At 48.8% G+C, this 17173-nt stretch overlaps 1 protein-coding gene and 1 pseudogene across 1 annotated transcript; both read left to right on the top strand.

The window, feature by feature from the left end:
* Positions 1-391: 391 nt before the first annotated feature.
* CELA3B (chymotrypsin like elastase 3B) lies at positions 392-9756 on the top strand. The gene is made up of 7 exons (XM_007980121.3): positions 392-431; positions 1715-1800; positions 4138-4235; positions 4352-4486; positions 5183-5319; positions 5678-5820; positions 8066-9756. Exons 1-7 carry the CDS (start codon positions 392-394, stop codon positions 8273-8275), a joined length of 849 nt encoding a protein of 282 aa, XP_007978312.1. The 3' UTR covers positions 8276-9756.
* Positions 9379-9478, top strand: LOC119626292 (U6 spliceosomal RNA; annotated as a pseudogene).
* Positions 9757-17173: the final 7417 nt, after the last annotated feature.

The raw sequence follows: 17173 nt of genomic DNA, 5'->3' as shown, positions 1-17173 counted from the left end.
CTCATGTTAGAGATGAGAAAACTGAGACTCAGAGAGGTTAAGCCATGTGCCCAAAGTCGCAGAGCTTGGAGATGGCAGAACCAGGATTTAACCCTCTTCTTTCGGAAAGAGGAAGTCTTGTCCTGACATGAGTTTTTCTTCCCGAACCCCTGTTATCAGTTGGCCACTCCACGCCACCTGTGCAGCCACCTGTTGGAGGGAACACTAGGTCCTTCCTTTGGCTGTCACTCCTCCATCTGCAGTGGGTGAGGACTGTGGCCTTGGACCATGGGAGACCTGGAGTTCCACCACCTGTTCTGGGAGTAGGGCCCAAGCAGCCCCCCTGCTCACCTTCTGCCCTATATTAGAGCCCCAGGCTCTGTGTCCTTTTCTTATCATCGCAAAACTCACGATGCTTCGGCTTCTCAGTTCCCTCTTCCTTGTGGCCTTTGGTAAGACCCCAACCTGTGTGTGTGCTCTCTGGGCTGCCCTAGACTAGGAATCCTTGAAATCTACCACTCGCTTTGAGTCCCATGACACCCTACGCCTGGTTCCACAGAAGGGGGTCTCAGCTTGTACCCGGGGGTATGACTACGGGGGCTTTCAGCTTATGATGGAGCAGGAGAGTGGAGGGAGCCGTGGATGGAGAAAGACCATGAAGGGCTGTAGTGGAAGTCCTTGATGGGGGCAGTAAACAAGGTCAAACAGTTAAGAGTTTGGGCTCTGCGGTTGGACGTCTTGGGTTGAATTTCCATTGTTCTACTTACCACTCCAACGCCTCTCACACTCCCACTACCTGGCTCCATATACTATGCTCTGACATTTTCCTCATCTCTCTGCCATATTACATTCCAGCTGAGGGCCACCTCTTCCAAGCAGCCTCCCTTGACTGACAATAATGGTAACAGATAACATGATTGAGTGCTTACTATGCGCCAGGCAGAATGTTTAGGGTTTTTCTTACATTTTCTCATGTAATTTTCACAACAGCCTCATGAGATCAGTATTATCATTATCCCCATTTTACCGACCCTCAGGGAAGTAAAGTAGCTTATCATAGAACAAAAGGCAGAGTTGCACTTAATGTTTTTATTTTTGCTTTTTTTTGTAGAGATGGGGTCTTGCTTTGTTGCCCAGACTGGTCTCAAAATCCTGGCCTCAAGCAATCCTACCACCTTAGCCTCCTGAGTAGCTGAGATTACAGGCAGATGCCACCATACCTGACTACTTTATTTTATTTTACTTTATTTTTCTAGAGATGAGGTCTTGCTATGTTGCCCAGGCTGGTCTCAAATTCCTGGGCTCAAGTGATCCTCCTGCCTCACCCTCTCAAAGCACTAGGATTACAGGTGTGAGCCACCACACACTGCCCAGAGCTGCACTTTGACCCCAGGAAGTCCTTCTTTAAAGCCTCCACTCTGTATGACAATAGCTGTCACTTTTTGAGGGCTCATCGAGGGCCAGGCATTGTTCTAAGTGTATCAACCTCTTCAATCCTCCCTATGAAGGAGGCCACATTTTAATCTCTATCCCTGGACTCCTGGGATTCTGTAAAGCCCTGCTCTAGTTTAAATGTTCACTGTTCATGTGTAGTTACTGAGGTCCAGAGGGCAAAAGAGGCTTGCATGGGGCCACACAGCCCGTTGAAGGCACAACTTGGACTGGGACCCTGACTGGCCTCCTCTTTGCTTTCTGGGACCCTTCAGATGATTGACAGCTCTCCTCTCCCCTCTAGTCTCAGGCTATGGCCAACCCTCCTCTCACCCTTCCAGCCGCGTTGTCAATGGTGAGGATGCGGTCCCCTACAGCTGGCCCTGGCAGGTAAGAGCAATACCAGCTGTCCTCATTCCCACCATGGGCTCTGGACCCTAAGCTCTAATGGTGTGGCATCCAGCCTTGACACCATTGCTCCCTTTGCAATGTCCACTTCAGCTTCCAAAAACCAGGCAGCCCTTGGACCATCTACTTCACAGGGAGGTTTTGCCCACTCCATCTGTAACCCTCACTGGGCTATTTGCAACTCAAAAGTGGAATCGCGGGTGAAGGTAATGCTTAACTCAAGGAGTTGGCACACCGATGGTGGAATTTCAGGCACTGTGTTGAAGAACTGAAATTTTGAGAGACTCATTTCTAGATTCCTAGGATGATACAACAGGGCTATGAGGTCTGAAAGCAATAAGGGAGTAAGGGGTCTTGTAAGGTCAGTGGAGGGAAGCTCAGAAGGCTGGACTTGATGTGCTGCGGTTGTTTAAATTTAATTAAATTAGGCCAGGCACAGTGGCTCACGCCTGTAATCCCAGCTACTCGGGAGGCTGAGGCAGAGGAACTGCTTGAAACCGGGAGGCGGAGGTTGCAGTGAGACGAGATCGTGCCACTGTACTCCAGCCCCAGGCGACAGAGTGAGACTGTCTCAAAAAAATTTTTTTTAAATTAAATTATTATTATTATTGAGACAGAGTTTCACTCTTGTTGCCCAGGCTGAAGTGCAATGGCACGATCTTAGCTCACTGCAACCTCTGCCACCTGGGTTCAAGCAATTCTCCTACCTCAGCCTCCCAAGTAGCTGGCATTACAGGCACGCGCCACCAAGCCAGGCTAATTTTGTATTTTTAGTAGAAACAGGGTTTCAGTATGTTAGCCAGGCCAGTCTGGAACTCCTGACCTCAGGTGATCCACCTGCCTCAGCCTCTCAAAGTGCTGGGATTACAGGTGTGAGTCACTGCACCCAGCTGAAATTTACTTAAATAATGTTAACAATTCAGTTCCTCGGTGCTTGCCATATTTCTTTTCTTTTCTTTTCTTTTTTTTTTTTTTTTTTGAGACAGGATCTTGCTCTGTTGCCCAGGCTGGAGTGCAGTGGTGTGATCTCAGCTCACAGCAGCCTTGATCCCCTAGGTCCAAGCAATCATCCCACCTCAGCCTCCTGTGTAGAGAGGACTACAGGCATGCGCCACCATGTGCAGCTAATTTTTATATATTTTTGTAGAGATGGGGTCTCGCTATGTTGCCCAGGCTTGCCTCGAACTTCTGAGCTCCAGTGATCCTCCCGTCTTGACCTCTCGAAGTGCTGGGATTATAGGCATGAGCCACCATGCTTGTCCTGCTTGCCACATTTCAAATGTTTGATAGTCACATGTGGGCTAGTGGCTACCATATTGGACAGCAAAGATATAGAACATTCCCATGATCGCGGGAAGTTTTATTGGAGAGGGTCAGCAGGCTTGTTCTGCGAAGGGCCAGAGAGTGAATATTTTAGGTTACTTGGATGTTAATGACTTGACTGTGCCATGGTAGCATGAAAGCAGACACAAACAATACAGAAATGAATGTGACTATTTCCAGGACATCTTTATTACAAAAACAGACCAGGAGGCTGATGTGGCCCACGGTCCACAGTTTGCTAACCCTGGTCTAGAGGGAGCTTTTGAAAATCAGAATGTGTAGGAAATGAGAAGAGAGGCAAAGAACTCATCAGGGTGAGCTGTGCTTCAGAAAGCTCAAGAAGCCTTGAAAGATCTGAGGTTCAAAAGAGTCAGGGGGGCTGGGCGTGGTGGCTCCTGCCTGTAATCCCAGCACTTCGGAAAGCTGAGGTGGGCAGATCACCTGAAGTGAGGAACACGAGACCAGCCTGGCCAACATGGTGAAACTCCATGTCTACTAAAAATACAAAATTAGCCGGGCATGATGGCAGGTGCCTGTAATCCCAGCTACTCTGGAGGCTGAGGCAGGAGAATCGCTTGAACCCGGGAGGTGGAGGTTGAAATGAGCTGAGATCGCCACCATTGCACTCTAGACTGGGCAACAAGAGCAAAGCTCAAAAAAAAAAAAAAAAAAAAATGATGGGGTAAGGGGTGTGTGATAGAACAGAGGGCCATCGAGGGCTCTCAGGAGACAGAAGGTAGAGAACGTTGGGGTCCCCAGGGAGGTCATAGTCCTGGTGGAGGGAGGCTTTGGAGAATCAGAATGTGACTCCCACGGAAAAATGATGGGGCCGCCACAGGCAGCTGTGCAGGTCGTGCGCTGCACATTTCAGGTGTGCTCTTGTTTTCTGTGCGAATGGCGCCCTCTAGAGTTGCACAGTGCACAACCTATACAGCCACTGGTGGCAACTCTCGTGGTGGGGACCAGCCCACTCAGGCCCTCTTCCTGGGCCACCAGGTTTCCCTGCAGTATGAGAAAAGTGGAAGCTTCTACCACACCTGCGGTGGCAGCCTCATCGCCCCCGACTGGGTTGTGACTGCGGCCCACTGCATCTCGTGAGTTCTCTACCCTGTCCCTGCCTGTGGCCCAGGCAGCTGGAGAGAGTGGGTGATGATGGGGAAGGAGGGAGGTGAGCCAGTCAGGCCCAGACTGACCTCACCTCCTCCCGCAGGAGCTCCCTGACCTACCAGGTGGTGTTGGGCGACTACAACCTTGCTGTGAAGGAGGGCCCCGAGCAGGTGATCCCCATCAACTCTGAGGACCTCTTTGTGCATCCACTCTGGAACCGCTTGTGTGCGGCCTGTGGGTGAGTGAATGCTCCAGTCTGGAACCCAGAGGCTCCTCTACTCGTCCCTCCATGACCCACAGCCAAGTCTGAGTAGGCTCCAACTCTGAGTAGGGATGCAGGGAGGGGGTGCTGAGTCCAGCAGCCTGTGTCCAGGTCTCACACACTGAGGGTTGAAGCCAGCAGAGTCTTTAAGGACCATCTCTACTAAAAATAATAAACAAAAATTAGCCAGACATGGTGGCGTGCACCTGTAATCCCAGCTACTCAGGAGGCTGAGGCAGGAAAATCACTTGAACCCAGGAGGTGGAGGTTGCAGTGAGCCAAGATCATGCCACTGCACTCCAGTTTGGGCAACAGAGTGAGACTCTGACTCAAAAAATAAAAAATAAAAAAAATTGCTCAGCCTTAAGAACCATTTGGGCCATGTGTAGTGGCTCATGCCTGTAATTCCAGCACTTCAGGCAGTGATAGCGGGAGGATCCCTTGGTCCAGGAGGCTGCAATGAGCTATGATTGTGACACTGCACTCCAGCCTGGGCAACACACCGAGACTGTGTCTCAATAATAATAATGATGATGATGATGATGAAAGAGTGGATTTGGAGGGTAAAGGAGCTGGGGCATCTCAGAGGTAGAATAGCCTGGAGCAACAGCTGGAAGGTAGGACTTGGGCCTGCTGGAGGACCAGGCCCTGTGACTCTTCCCTCTTCCCCAGCAATGACATCGCCCTCATCAAGCTCTCACGCAGCGCCCAGCTGGGAGACGCCGTCCAGCTTGCCTCACTCCCTCCCGCTGGTGACATCCTTCCCAACGAGACACCCTGCTACATCACCGGCTGGGGCCGTCTCTATAGTACGTGCTGACTTCTCTAGCTGGTCACAGGGACGGTGTCAGAAAGACAGGGCTTGGGGGCTGCAGGTTGAAGGTAACACCAAGACCGGACCTTGTACTTTTCTCCCGTTTCTCTCCAGCTGCAGCCTTCTCCTACCAACCTCCAAAACATGAATGTGGTCAGTTGCACATGTTTTGGTGCCTCCTGTGTGCCAGGTGCTGGGGATGTAATTGTGCACAAAGCATGCAGGACCATTTAGCGGGTGGGAGGAGAGTCTTCATCAGGGCGGAAGAGCTGTGCGCCTTGAATGCCCCCTTCCTCTGGGGCTCCTAGCCCTGTGCCCCCAGGCCCCTGACTCGGTGCTTTTTATCCCTGTAGCCAACGGACCACTCCCAGACAAGCTGCAGCAGGCCCTGCTGCCCGTGGTGGACTATGAGCACTGCTCCAAGTGGAACTGGTGGGGTTCCACCGTGAAGAAGACCATGGTGTGTGCTGGTGGGGACATCCGCTCCGGCTGCAACGTGAGTCAGCTCTTACCTGCACGGGGTGGTGCTGCGTGTGCAGGACCTTGGAATGGGGCCAACTGCCTGGAAGGTGGAGGAGGGATCTTGCCTGCTTGCCCCATTCAGCCTCCAGGCCAGGCAGGACTTGGAGGAAGTCAGCGCAGTCCAGACACAGAGCCCAGGCCTGGGAGTCAGGACCCCTGGGTTGCAGTCTCAGCTCACACACTGACACGACTTGTGACAAGTCATTGTCTCTCCCTGGTCCTCAGGCTTCCGCGTCAGCACAGGAGGAGATACTGGTACCATAACCTCTAATGCCAGGTCAACTCTGTGGTTCTGAAGTTATAATTAAACATTAAGAATTCTATCATTGTTCTGGGCACAGTCGCTCATGCCTATCATCCAAGTGCTTTGGGAGGCTGAGGTTGGAGGATTGCTTGAGGCCAGGAGTTTGAGACCAGCCTAGGTAACATAGTGAGATGCCCATCTACAAAAAAGCTTTTTTTATTTTTTTAATTTATTTTTATTTTATTTTATTTTTATTTATTTATTTATTTATTTTTGAGATGGAGTCTCGCTCTGTCGCCCAGGCTGGAGTGCAGTGGCTGGATCTCAGCTCACTGCAAGCTCCGCCTCCCAGGTTTACGCCATTCTCCTGCCTCAGCCTCCCGAGTAGCTGGGACTACAGGCGCCGCCACCTCGCCCGGCTAGTTTTTTGTATTTTTTTTTTAGTAGAGACGGGGTTTCACCGTGTTCGCCAGGATGGTCTTGATCTCCTGACCTTGTGATCCACCCGTCTCGGCCTCCCAAAGTGCTGGGATTACAGGCTTGAGCCACTGCGCCCGGCCCAAAAAAGCTTTTTTTAATTAGTCAGGCATGGTGGCACTTGTCTGTAGTCCCAAATACTTGAGAGGCTAAGGTGGGAGAATTGTTTGAGCCTGGGAGTTCAAGCTTACAGTGGGCTAAGATTTTTGCCACTGCACTCAAGCCTGGGTGACAGAGCAAGACATTGTCTTTTTTTTTTTTTGAGACAGGATCTTGCTCTGTTGCCCAGGCTGGAGTGCAGTGACGCCATCACAGCTCACTTTAGCCTTGCCCTCCTGGGCTCAAGCAATCCTCCCACGTCAGCCTCCCAAGTAGCCAGGAGTACAAATGCACGCCACAATGCCTAGTTAATTTTTAAATTTTTTGTAGAGATGAGGTCTCACCGTGTTGCCCAGGCTGGTCTCTAACTCTTGGGCTCAAGTGATCCTCCTGCCTTGGCCTTCCAAACTGTTGTGTTTACAGACATGAGCCACTGTGCCTGGTCAAGACCTTGTCTGTTAAAGAAAAAAAAAATACTATCAAATACCTTCATTGTATTTTTTTTTTTTTTTTTTTTTTTGAGACGGAGTCTCGCTGTGTCGCCCAGGCTGGAGTGCAGTGGCAGGATCTCAGCTCACTGCAAGCTCCGCCTCCCAGGTTCACGCCATTCTCCTGCCTTAGCCTCCCAAGTAGCTGGGACTACAGGCACCCGCCACCTCACCTGGCTAGTTTTTGTATTTTTTTTTAGTAGAGATGGGGTTTCACCGTGTTTGCCAGGATGGTCTCGATCTCCTGACCTCGTGATCCGCCAGTCTTGGCCTCCCAAAGTGCTGGGATTACAGGCTTGAGCACCGTGCCCAGCCCCCTCATTGTATTATAATTGAGTATGAATTAATAATTAACTATAGTACTGCCAACAAGAACTACGTTTATCGAGTGCTTCTTCTCTACTGGATATCGTGCTAAGATCATGCATCATCTCATGTAACTCCCTAGGCTCTTGGATAGATACTACTATTCCCTATCACAAATGAGTCGGCTGGCTGGGCGCGGTGGCTCACACCCATAATTCCTTTGGGAGGCCAAGGTGGGTGGATCACCTGAAGTCAGGACTTCGAGACCAGCCTGGCCAACATGGTGAAACCCCATCTCTATTAAATATACAAAAATTAGCTGGGTGTGGTGGCAGGTGCCTGTAATCCCAGCTACCTGGGAGGCAGAAGAATCACTTGAACCTGGGAGCCAGGAGATGGAGGTTGCAGTGAGCCAAGATCGCACCACTGCACTCTAGCCTGGACAAAGTGAGACTCCGCCTAAAAAAATAATAAGAAAAAAATGAGCGAGCTGAGGTTTAGAGGGGTCAAGTAATGTCGGAATTTCTTGAAATCCCTAGAGTTCAGAACCAGTTCCATAAACCTCAGACATGACTCAGCCACTCACCCCTCTCTGATGGTTCCAGGGTGACTCTGGAGGACCCCTCAACTGCCCCACAGACGATGGTGGCTGGCAGGTCCACGGTGTGACCAGCTTTGTTTCTTCCTTTGGCTGCAACACCCAAAGGAAGCCCACGGTGTTCACTCGAGTCTCGGCCTTCATCGACTGGATCGAGGAGGTGAGGAGGGCAGGGCGGCCGGGAGGGCTCCGGGGTGGTGGCTCTTCTGAGAGGTGATGGGTGAGAAACGTTGGATCCTGGGGAGGGCCTGAAAGGATCCTAGAAGCTCAGTGGGGAAGGGCCCTTGGGGACATTCCAGAAGAGCTTGGGGATGTTTTCTGATATAGTGTGTCTCCGGGAACTTGATGGCTTCTGAGTGGCGCTTGGAACTACAGCTGAACTTCCTTATTTCAACAAGTATTTATAAAGTATCTCCTCTGGTCTTGTCCTCTCTTGTCAGGGAGGATAGAGAGACAGGCCAGACCAGAGGCTGCCTGCTGGGGGACAGGTGATTACATAAACGATAATGACAAAGTCTGATGAGAGCCAAGAGCGGGGAGTCCAGGCCCCAGGCTTCATCTGAGGATGGGTGATCAGAGAGGATTAATAATGCTTGTGATAACAGTAATAGCTTTAAAAAAAAAAAAAAAAGAAAAGAAAAAAAAAGAGAGTAATAGCTGGGCTCGGTGTACTCATGCCTGTAATCCCAGCACTTTGGGAGGCTGAGGCAGGTGGATCACAAGGTCAGGAGTTCAAGACCAGCCTGGCCAAGATGGTGAAACCCCGTCTCTACTAAAAACATAAAACTTAGGCGGGTGTGGTGGCGGGTGCCTGTAATCCCAGCTGCTTGGGAGGCTGAGGCAGAGAATTTCTTCAACTTGGGAGGCGCAGGTTGCAGTCAGTCGAGATCATACCACTGCACTGCAGCCTGGGTGACAGAGCAAGACTCCGTCTCCAAAACAACAAAAAGTAATAGCTAGCTGGGTGCAGTGATGCCCACCTGTAGTCCCAGCTACTCAGGAGGATCGCTTGAGCCCTGGAGTTCTGGGCTGTAGTATGCTATACCCATTGGGTTCTGCACCAAGTTTGGCATCAATGTGGTGATCTCCTGGGAGTGGGGACCACCAGGTGGCCTAAGGGGGGTGAACTGTCCCAGGTCAGAAACGGAGCAGGTCAAAATTTCCATGCTGATAAGTAGTAGGATCACACCTGTGAATAGCCACTGTACTTCAACCCAAGAGGCGGAGGTTACAGTGAGTTGAGATCGTGCCACTGCACTCCAGCCTGGGCAACACAGCAAGACCCTGTCTCTTAAAAAAAAAAAAAAAAAAAAGTAATGCTTGCTTTGGGAGCACATAAACCAAAATTGGAACAATACAGAGATTAGCATGGCCCCTGCACAAGGATGATATGCAAACTCATGAAGCCTTCCATTAAAAAAACATTTCTGGCCTAGTGCAGTGGTTCATGCTTGTAATCCCAGCACTTTGGGAGGCCGAGGCAGGTGGATCACCTGAGGTCAGGAGTTCAAGACCAGCCTGGCCAACATGGTGAAACCCTGTCTCTACTAAGAATACAAAAAATTAGATGGGTGTGGTGGTGCATGCACGTGGTCCCAGATGCTGAGGAGGCTGAGGCAGGAGAATTGCTTCAACCTGGGAGGCGGAGGTTGCAGTGAGCTGAGATTGTGCCACTGCACTCCAGCCTGGGTGACAGAGCAAGACTCCATCTCAAAAAAAAAGAAAAAAAAAAAGAAAAGAAAAAGAAAAAAAAAATGGTAATAGTGATGATTTATAGACCATAATATCTTGGTTCCCAGACCCATGTTAAAAAAAAAAAATATATATATATATATATATATATATATATATATAAGGCCAGGCACGGCAGCTCACTCCTGTAATCCCAGCACTTTGGTAGGCTGAGGCAGGTGGATCACAAGGTCAGGATTTTGAGACCAGCCTGGCCAATATGGTGAAACCCTGTCTCTACAAAAATACTAAAAAATTGGCCGGGTGTGGTGGTGCATGGCTGTAATCCCAGCTACTAGGGAGGCTGAGGTAGGAGAATTGCTTGAACATGGGAGGCAGAGGTTGCAGTGAGCCGAGACTGCGCCATTGCACTCCAGCCTGGGTGACAAAGCAAGACTCTGTCTCAAAAAAAAAAAAAAAAAAAAAAAAAAAGGCCGGGCACGTTGGCTCATACCTGTAATCCCTCCACTTTGGGAGGCTGAGGTGGGCAGATCATGAGGTCAGGAGATTGAGACCATCCTGGCTAACACGGTGAAACCCTGTCTCTACTAAAAATACAAAAATTAGCCAGGCATGGTGGCGTATGCCTGTAGTCTCAGCTACTTGGGAGGCTGAGGCAGGAGAATGGCATGAACCCAAGAGGTGGAGGTTGCAGTGAGTTGAGATCGTGCCACTGCACTCCAGCCTGGGCAACAGAGTGAGACTCTGTTAAAAAAAAAAAAAAAACCCAAAGTATATATTTTCTGTTTGTATAGATACACACACACACACACACACACACACACACATATATATATATGCACACATACCATCTAAATTTGTGCCAGGCATTGTAGAGAGAACCTTAGTTAACAATTTAATCAAGAACCCCCCCCCATGAGGTAAGTTCTATCATTATCTCTACTACATAGAGGAGGAAACTGAGGCTCAGAGAGGTCAATCCCTCTCCCAGGGTCACACAGCAGGGCTGGAAGTTGAACCTAGTTTCATCTGGCTCCAGAACCTGTGCTCCTAAATTGACTATTCTGTCCATCCCCCCAACTTTTCCAGACCATAGCAAGCCACTAGAACCAAGGCCCAGCTGGCAGTGCTGATCGATCCCACATCCTGAATAAAGAATAAAGATCTCTCAGAACATTCCAAGTTGAATCTTTCTTTGTTGACTCACCTCTTCCCCTCTGGCCTGTTCCTAAAATCTTAGATCTCATATGCAGAGATAGGACCAGGTCCAACCCTTTCAGATGAAGATGAGGAAAAAATGATGCTGGGAGAGAAGGGAGTTGCTTTCCGGTGACCTGACCATCCTGGTTTGCCTGGAACTTCAGGAATTCTTAAGACACTGGACACTTAATGCTAAGACTGGGAAAGTCCCAGGAACACTGGGACAAGTTGGTCGCCTTAGTATATAGTCACACATAAGTCAGTAGCTTTACAATGCAGGCATATAAATGTGGTAAAAATCTGCAGATAGGCTGGGCGCGGTGGCTCAAGCCTGTAATCCCAGCACTTTGGGAGGCTGAGGCGGGCGGATCACGAGGTCAGGAGATGGAGACCATCCTGGCTAACACAGTGAAACCCCGTCTCTACTAAAAATACAAAAAAAAAAAAAAAAAAAAAAAAAATTAGCCGGGCGTGGGCGTGGTGGTGGGAGCCTGCAGTCGCAGCTACTCAGGAGGCTGAGGCAGGAAAATGGCGTGAACCTAGGAGACGGAGCTTGCAGTGAGCCGAGATTGCACCACTGCACTCCAGCCTGGGTGACAGAGCAAGACTCCGTCTCGAAAAAAAAAAAAAAAAAAAAATCTGCAGATAAACAGACCCTGCCAGCCCCTCAGGAGGCTCATGGTAGAGTGGGAAGGACAGTATGTGTTCAGCTTCCATTGATGGGCTGGGGGCTTTGGTTATCCATTCATTCAACAAACACTTATTCCTTGTTTTAGAGGAGGGCTCAGAGGGGTAAGGAGACATGGTTCCTGCCCTGAAGTGGCTCATTATTTAAAGATAACTGAGCTGCATTACTCTGTGTTGATACTGCTATAAAGAACTGCCCGAGACTAGGTAATTTATAAAGGAAAGAAGTTTAATTGACTGACAGTTCAGCATGGCTGGGGAGGCCTCAGGAAACTTACAATCATGGCGGAAGGTGAAGGGAAAGCAAGGGACCTTCTTTACAAAGTGGCAGGAAGGAAATGTGCGGAGCGCAAAGGGGGAAGAGTCCCTTATAAAACCATCAGATCTGGTGAGAACTCACTCACTATCATGTGAATAGCATGGGGGAAACCGCCCTATGATTCAATTACCTTCTCCCTTGACACATGGCAATTATGGGGATTACAATTCAAGATGAGATTTGGGTGGGGACACAAAGCCTAACCATGTCATGAGCATACCAGGGTCATTCATTAAACATGTGGCAAGTTCCGGGCTGGAAAAATAGAGACAAGTCAGGCAACCCTAGGGAGAGCCCTTGCTGCAGCGGGGAGAAGACACACATACAGATACACAGGTACACACAGGTATACACACACAGGTACACACACAGGTACACACAATGCTGCACACGAGCCCAGAGGCCAGCAAACAGTGGAGTTTTGAAAGAAAGAACGCTGGCCAGGTGCAGTAGCTCATGTTTGTAATCCTAGCACTTTGGGAGGCTGAGGCAGGTGGATCACCTGAGGTCACGAGTTTGAAACTCCATCTTAAAAAAGAAAAAAAGAATGCCGTTACACAGACAAAAGCAACATAAAACAAGGGAGTCTGGCTGGCCCTGGTGGTTCATACCTGTAATCCCAGAACTTTGGGAGGCCAGGATGAGTGGATCACTTGAGCCCAGGAGTTTGAGACCAGCCTGGGAAATATGGTAAAACCCCATCTCTACAAAAAATATAAAAATTAGCCAGGTGTGGTGGTGCGTACCTGTAGTCCCAGCTTCTCAGAAGACTGAGGTGGAAGAATCCCTTGAGTCCAAGAGGCAGAGGCTGCAGTGAGCTGAGATTGTGACACTGCACTCCAGCCTGGGCACAGAGTAAGACTCTGTCTCAAAAAAGAAAACACACAAACAAACAAAAAAAGGAATCTCTTTACTCATATTTCTCTTTGAACACCATGAAAGGAAAGATTGTCCCAGCAAGGACACACACAAATGACTTTAATATTAATGGCCCATTTGTAGCCTCCCTTTATACTTTCAGCTATAACTGAAAAAGATGCAACATAGAGAATGATATAACAGAGAATACATATATATTATTTTAATATAGATAATATGGAGAATAATATATACCTATACTCAGGTATCCTCCCTTCAGAATTAACAAATTTCACATTTTGCTTCATATTCTAAAAAATGTATATTACAATCATCCACTAGAAAAAGAGATCTATAATATTTTAGATCCAGCCTGTCGCCCAGGCTGGAGTGCAGTGGCGCAATCTTGGCTCACTGCAATGTCCACCTCCCAGGTTCAAGGAATTCTCCTGCCTCAGCCTTCCGAGTAGCTAGGACTACAGGCACCCACCACCATGCGTGGCTGATTTTTTTTTTTTTTTTTGAGACGGAATCTCGCTCTGTTGCCCAGGCTGGAGTGCAGTGGCATAATCTCAGCTCACTGCAACCTCTGCCTCCTGGGTTCAAGCAATTCTCCTGCCTCAGCCTCCCAAGCAGCTGGGACTACAGGCGCAAGCCACCATGCTCAGCTAATTTTTGTATTTTTAGTAGAGACGGGGTTTCACCATATTGACCAGGCTGGTCTTGAACTCCTGATCTTGTGATCCACCCACCTCAGTCTCCCAAAGTGCTGGGACTACAGGCATGAGCCACTGTGCCCGGCCTGATTTTTGTATTTTAGTAGAGATGAAGTTTCACCATGTTGCTCAGGCTGGTCTCAAACTCCTGACCTCAAGTGATCCACCTGCCTCGGCCTCCCAAAGTGCTGGGATTACAGGTGTGAGCCACTGTGCCTGGCCAAGATCTATAAATTTGGAGAGGAGATTTAATATCTTATAAAGGGTTACAGCCTATACGGTGGCCATGCTGACAGGCTGGGAAGTGTAGCCTCCCGCAGAGACCAGAAACAGGCACTCCAAAGGAGGATGGATTGGAATGGGAGCCTTAAGCTGAAAGAGTTGGCTAAACATACATATTCAACAGGTTATAGAAGGAGCTGTGGGCTGGGTGCGGTGGCTCGTGCCTGTCATCCCAGCATTTTGGGAGGCCGAGGTGGGTGCATCACTTAAGGTCAGGAGTTTGTGACCAGCCTGGCCAACATGGTGAAACCCCATCTCTACTAAAAAATACAAAAATTAGCCGGGTATGGTGGCAGGTGCCTGTAATCCCAGCTACTCAGGAGGCTGAGGCAGAATTGCTTGAACCCAGGAGGCGGATGTTGCAATGAGCTGAGATTGTGCCATTACACTCCAGCCTGGGCGACAAGAGCAAAACTCCATTTCAAAAAAAAAGAAGGAGCTGTAAATATTCACAAAGGGGGTCCTGACACATGTGTACTGAACAAACATGCATGTTACATGTGTCCCATGTTCACTGTGGGGTGGAGACTTAACATTTAAATGCATTACTGCCGGGCATGGTGGCATGTGCCTGTAGTCCCTGCTACTCGGGAGGTGGAGACAGGAGGATAGCTTGAAGCTAGGAGTTCAAGGCTGCAATGCACTATGATCACATCTGTGAATAGCCATTGCACTCCAGCCTGGACAACATAGTGAGACCCCATCTCTTCTTTTAAAGCATGAAAACAAGGCCCTGTACATCAAAAGGTGAAGCAGAAACAGGAAGGCACTCAAGTGCAGCTTCTGTAAGCAAGACAGAACCAGTCCATGGTCCCTGGTCTTCTTATCAGGAGAAAGTTAATGAAATCTGTGTCTTGACCAATCAAAGCTGTAGTTATGGCTGTGAAGCAGGAGCAGGGGGGCTGTTAGTGTCTGGTGGTGGATGAGCTGCAGTTGTTTTAATATTACTTATCTTAAGGCCACTGCTTGTTGAGCTGCTAGAGAAAAGGAAAAATCTCAGGTAGCTGGGAGCGGTGGCTCATGCCTATAATCCCAGCACTTTGGAAGGCCAGAGTAGGATCCCAGCACTTTGGAAGGCCAGGGTAGGAAGAATGCTTGAACCCAGAGGTTTGAGACCAGCTTGGGCAACATGGCAAAACCCCATCTTAGCTGGGGGTGGTGGCACATGCCTGTAGTCCCAGCTACTTGGGAGGTAGAGGTGGGAGGATCACTTGAGCCCGAGAGGTTGAGGCTGCAGTGAGCTGTGACTGCACCACTGTACCACTCCAGCTTGGGTGACAGATTGAGACCTTGTCTCCAAAAAAAAAAAAAAGAAAAAAAAGAGAGAAAGAAAAATCTTGTGGCAGTTAGAACATAGTTTATTTTTTAAGTGTAGGAGTCTTAACCCTTATCTGGCATGACCTCAGATCTTGTTATAATTTGGTATCTTACTGCCACCAAGAGTCTGTTCTGTCAGTTGTATGATCTCTATTTAACATTAGTTTTTTTTGGGGGGGTGGTGGTGGGGGACGGAGTCTCACTCTGTTACCCAGGCTGGAGTGCAATGCTGCGATCTCGGCTCACTGCAACTTCTTCCTCCTGGGTTCAAGTGATTCCCCTGCCTCAGCCTCCGGTGTACCTGGGATTACAGGCATGCGCCACCACAGCTGGCTAATTTCTTATATTTTTAGTAGAGACTGGGTTTTGCCATGTTGTCCAGGCTGGTCTCAAACTGCTGACCTCAGGTATCTGCCCACCTTGGCCTCCCAAAGTGCTGGAATTACAGGCATAAGCCACCACTCCCGGCCTAATTTTTTAACATGAATGCTGGTCAGTTGTGTCTACACCACCAAAAGGAAGTCTAATGAGGTGTGTCTGACATCCCACCCTGTTATGGCTGGGAACTCAAATTTTAAGGTTTCTCTGGGGTCCCCTTGGCGAAGAGGAGGCCCATTCAGTGGTTGAGAGGGCTTAGGGTTTTATTTTCAGTTTCCACAGTTAAGGTGGAAGCCCTTTTTACTCTTCCCAAAAGTCATCACCATGATGAACAGAGGGTTTTTATCCATCAATTACTGCTTTTGCTTTTGGGCACATAATAGGATACCTCTTTCTTGCCCCCCTAAAGTTGGGTTTGGGCCAGGGACAGTGGCTCATACCTATAACCCCAGCACTCTGGGACGCCATGGTGGGAGGATCACTTGAGCCTGGGAGTTCAAGACCAACCTGGGCAACATAGTGAGACCCCGTCCCTACAAAAAGTAAGAAATTAGCCAGGCATGGTGGCACATGCCTGTAGTCCTAGCTACTTGTGAGGCTGGGGTAGGAGGATCGCTTGAACCAAGGACATTGAGGATTGAGTGAGCCATGATAATGCCACTGCACTCCAGCCTGAGTGACAGAGGAAGACTCTGTCTTAAAGAAAATAATAATAATAATACATTTATCAATTTGGCTGGATGTGGTGGCTCATGCCTGTAGTCCCAACACTTTGGGAGGCCAAGGCAGGAGGATCATTTGAGCCCAGGAGTTTGAAACCAGCTTGGGCAACATAATGAGACTTTGTCTCTATTAAAAATACAATAAAATAATTAGCTGGGCATGGTGGCATCTGCCTGTAGTCCCAGCTACCCAGGAGGCTACAGTGGGAGAATTGTTTCAGCCTGGGAAGTTGAGGCTTCAGTGAGGCGTGCTCACACTCTGTACTCCAACCTCGGTGACAGAGTGAGACCCTGTCTGTCTGGGGAAAAAAAAAAAAAGGTTGGATCTGGCCATTAGGCTTGCCAAGGCGAAGTGTTGAGAGACAAAGCAATTTGTCAGGCTCTCGTTTCCTCTGCCATGACATCTGGTTGTTGCTGGTCAGCCTGGTCCCAGAGTGAGATGTGAACTGGAGCCTCTGCTAACCCCTGATGGACATGTAGCCCAACCATGAAATAAACTCTGTTATAAGCCACCAAGACTGGGTGTTGTTTGTCACAGAGGTATGGACCTAACCTATCCTGACTGATAATACGAGTTTAGTGTTTGTCCTTCTACTCTGTGCTATTTTTATCATATATATAAATATCCTAAACCAATATATTGCATTGTTTTGGTTTTAAAAATACATGCACAGCTTCATGCTGTATGGACTGTCCTGCAAATTGCTTCTTTCACTCAATGTTGTGGGGTTTTTTTTTTTTTTTTTGAGATGGAGTCTCATTCTGTCACCCAGGCTGGAATGCAGTGGTGCCATCTGGGCTCACTGCAACCTCCATCTCCCAGGTTGAAGTGATTCTCCTTGCTCAGCCTCCTGAGTAGCTGGTACTAAAGGTGCCCACCACCGTGCCCAGCTTTTATATATATATATATATATATATATATATATATATATACACACACACAC

The sequence above is a fragment of the Chlorocebus sabaeus genome, chromosome 20, assembly GCF_047675955.1.
Source record: "Chlorocebus sabaeus isolate Y175 chromosome 20, mChlSab1.0.hap1, whole genome shotgun sequence".
Classification (NCBI taxonomy): Eukaryota; Metazoa; Chordata; class Mammalia; order Primates; family Cercopithecidae; genus Chlorocebus; species Chlorocebus sabaeus.
Note: the sequence above shows the minus strand (reverse complement) of the source record. Positions and strands in the feature narration are given on the sequence as shown.

Coding starts and splice junctions, on each gene's coding strand:
- CELA3B (XM_007980121.3), top strand. CDS start 392: ATGCTTCGGCTTCTCAGTTCCCTCTTCCTTGTGGCCTTTG. Junction 4,236..4,351: donor ACTGCGGCCCACTGCATCTC/GTGAGTTCTCTA, acceptor CTCCTCCCGCAG/GAGCTCCCTGACCTACCAGG. Junction 5,821..8,065: donor ACATCCGCTCCGGCTGCAAC/GTGAGTCAGCTC, acceptor TGATGGTTCCAG/GGTGACTCTGGAGGACCCCT.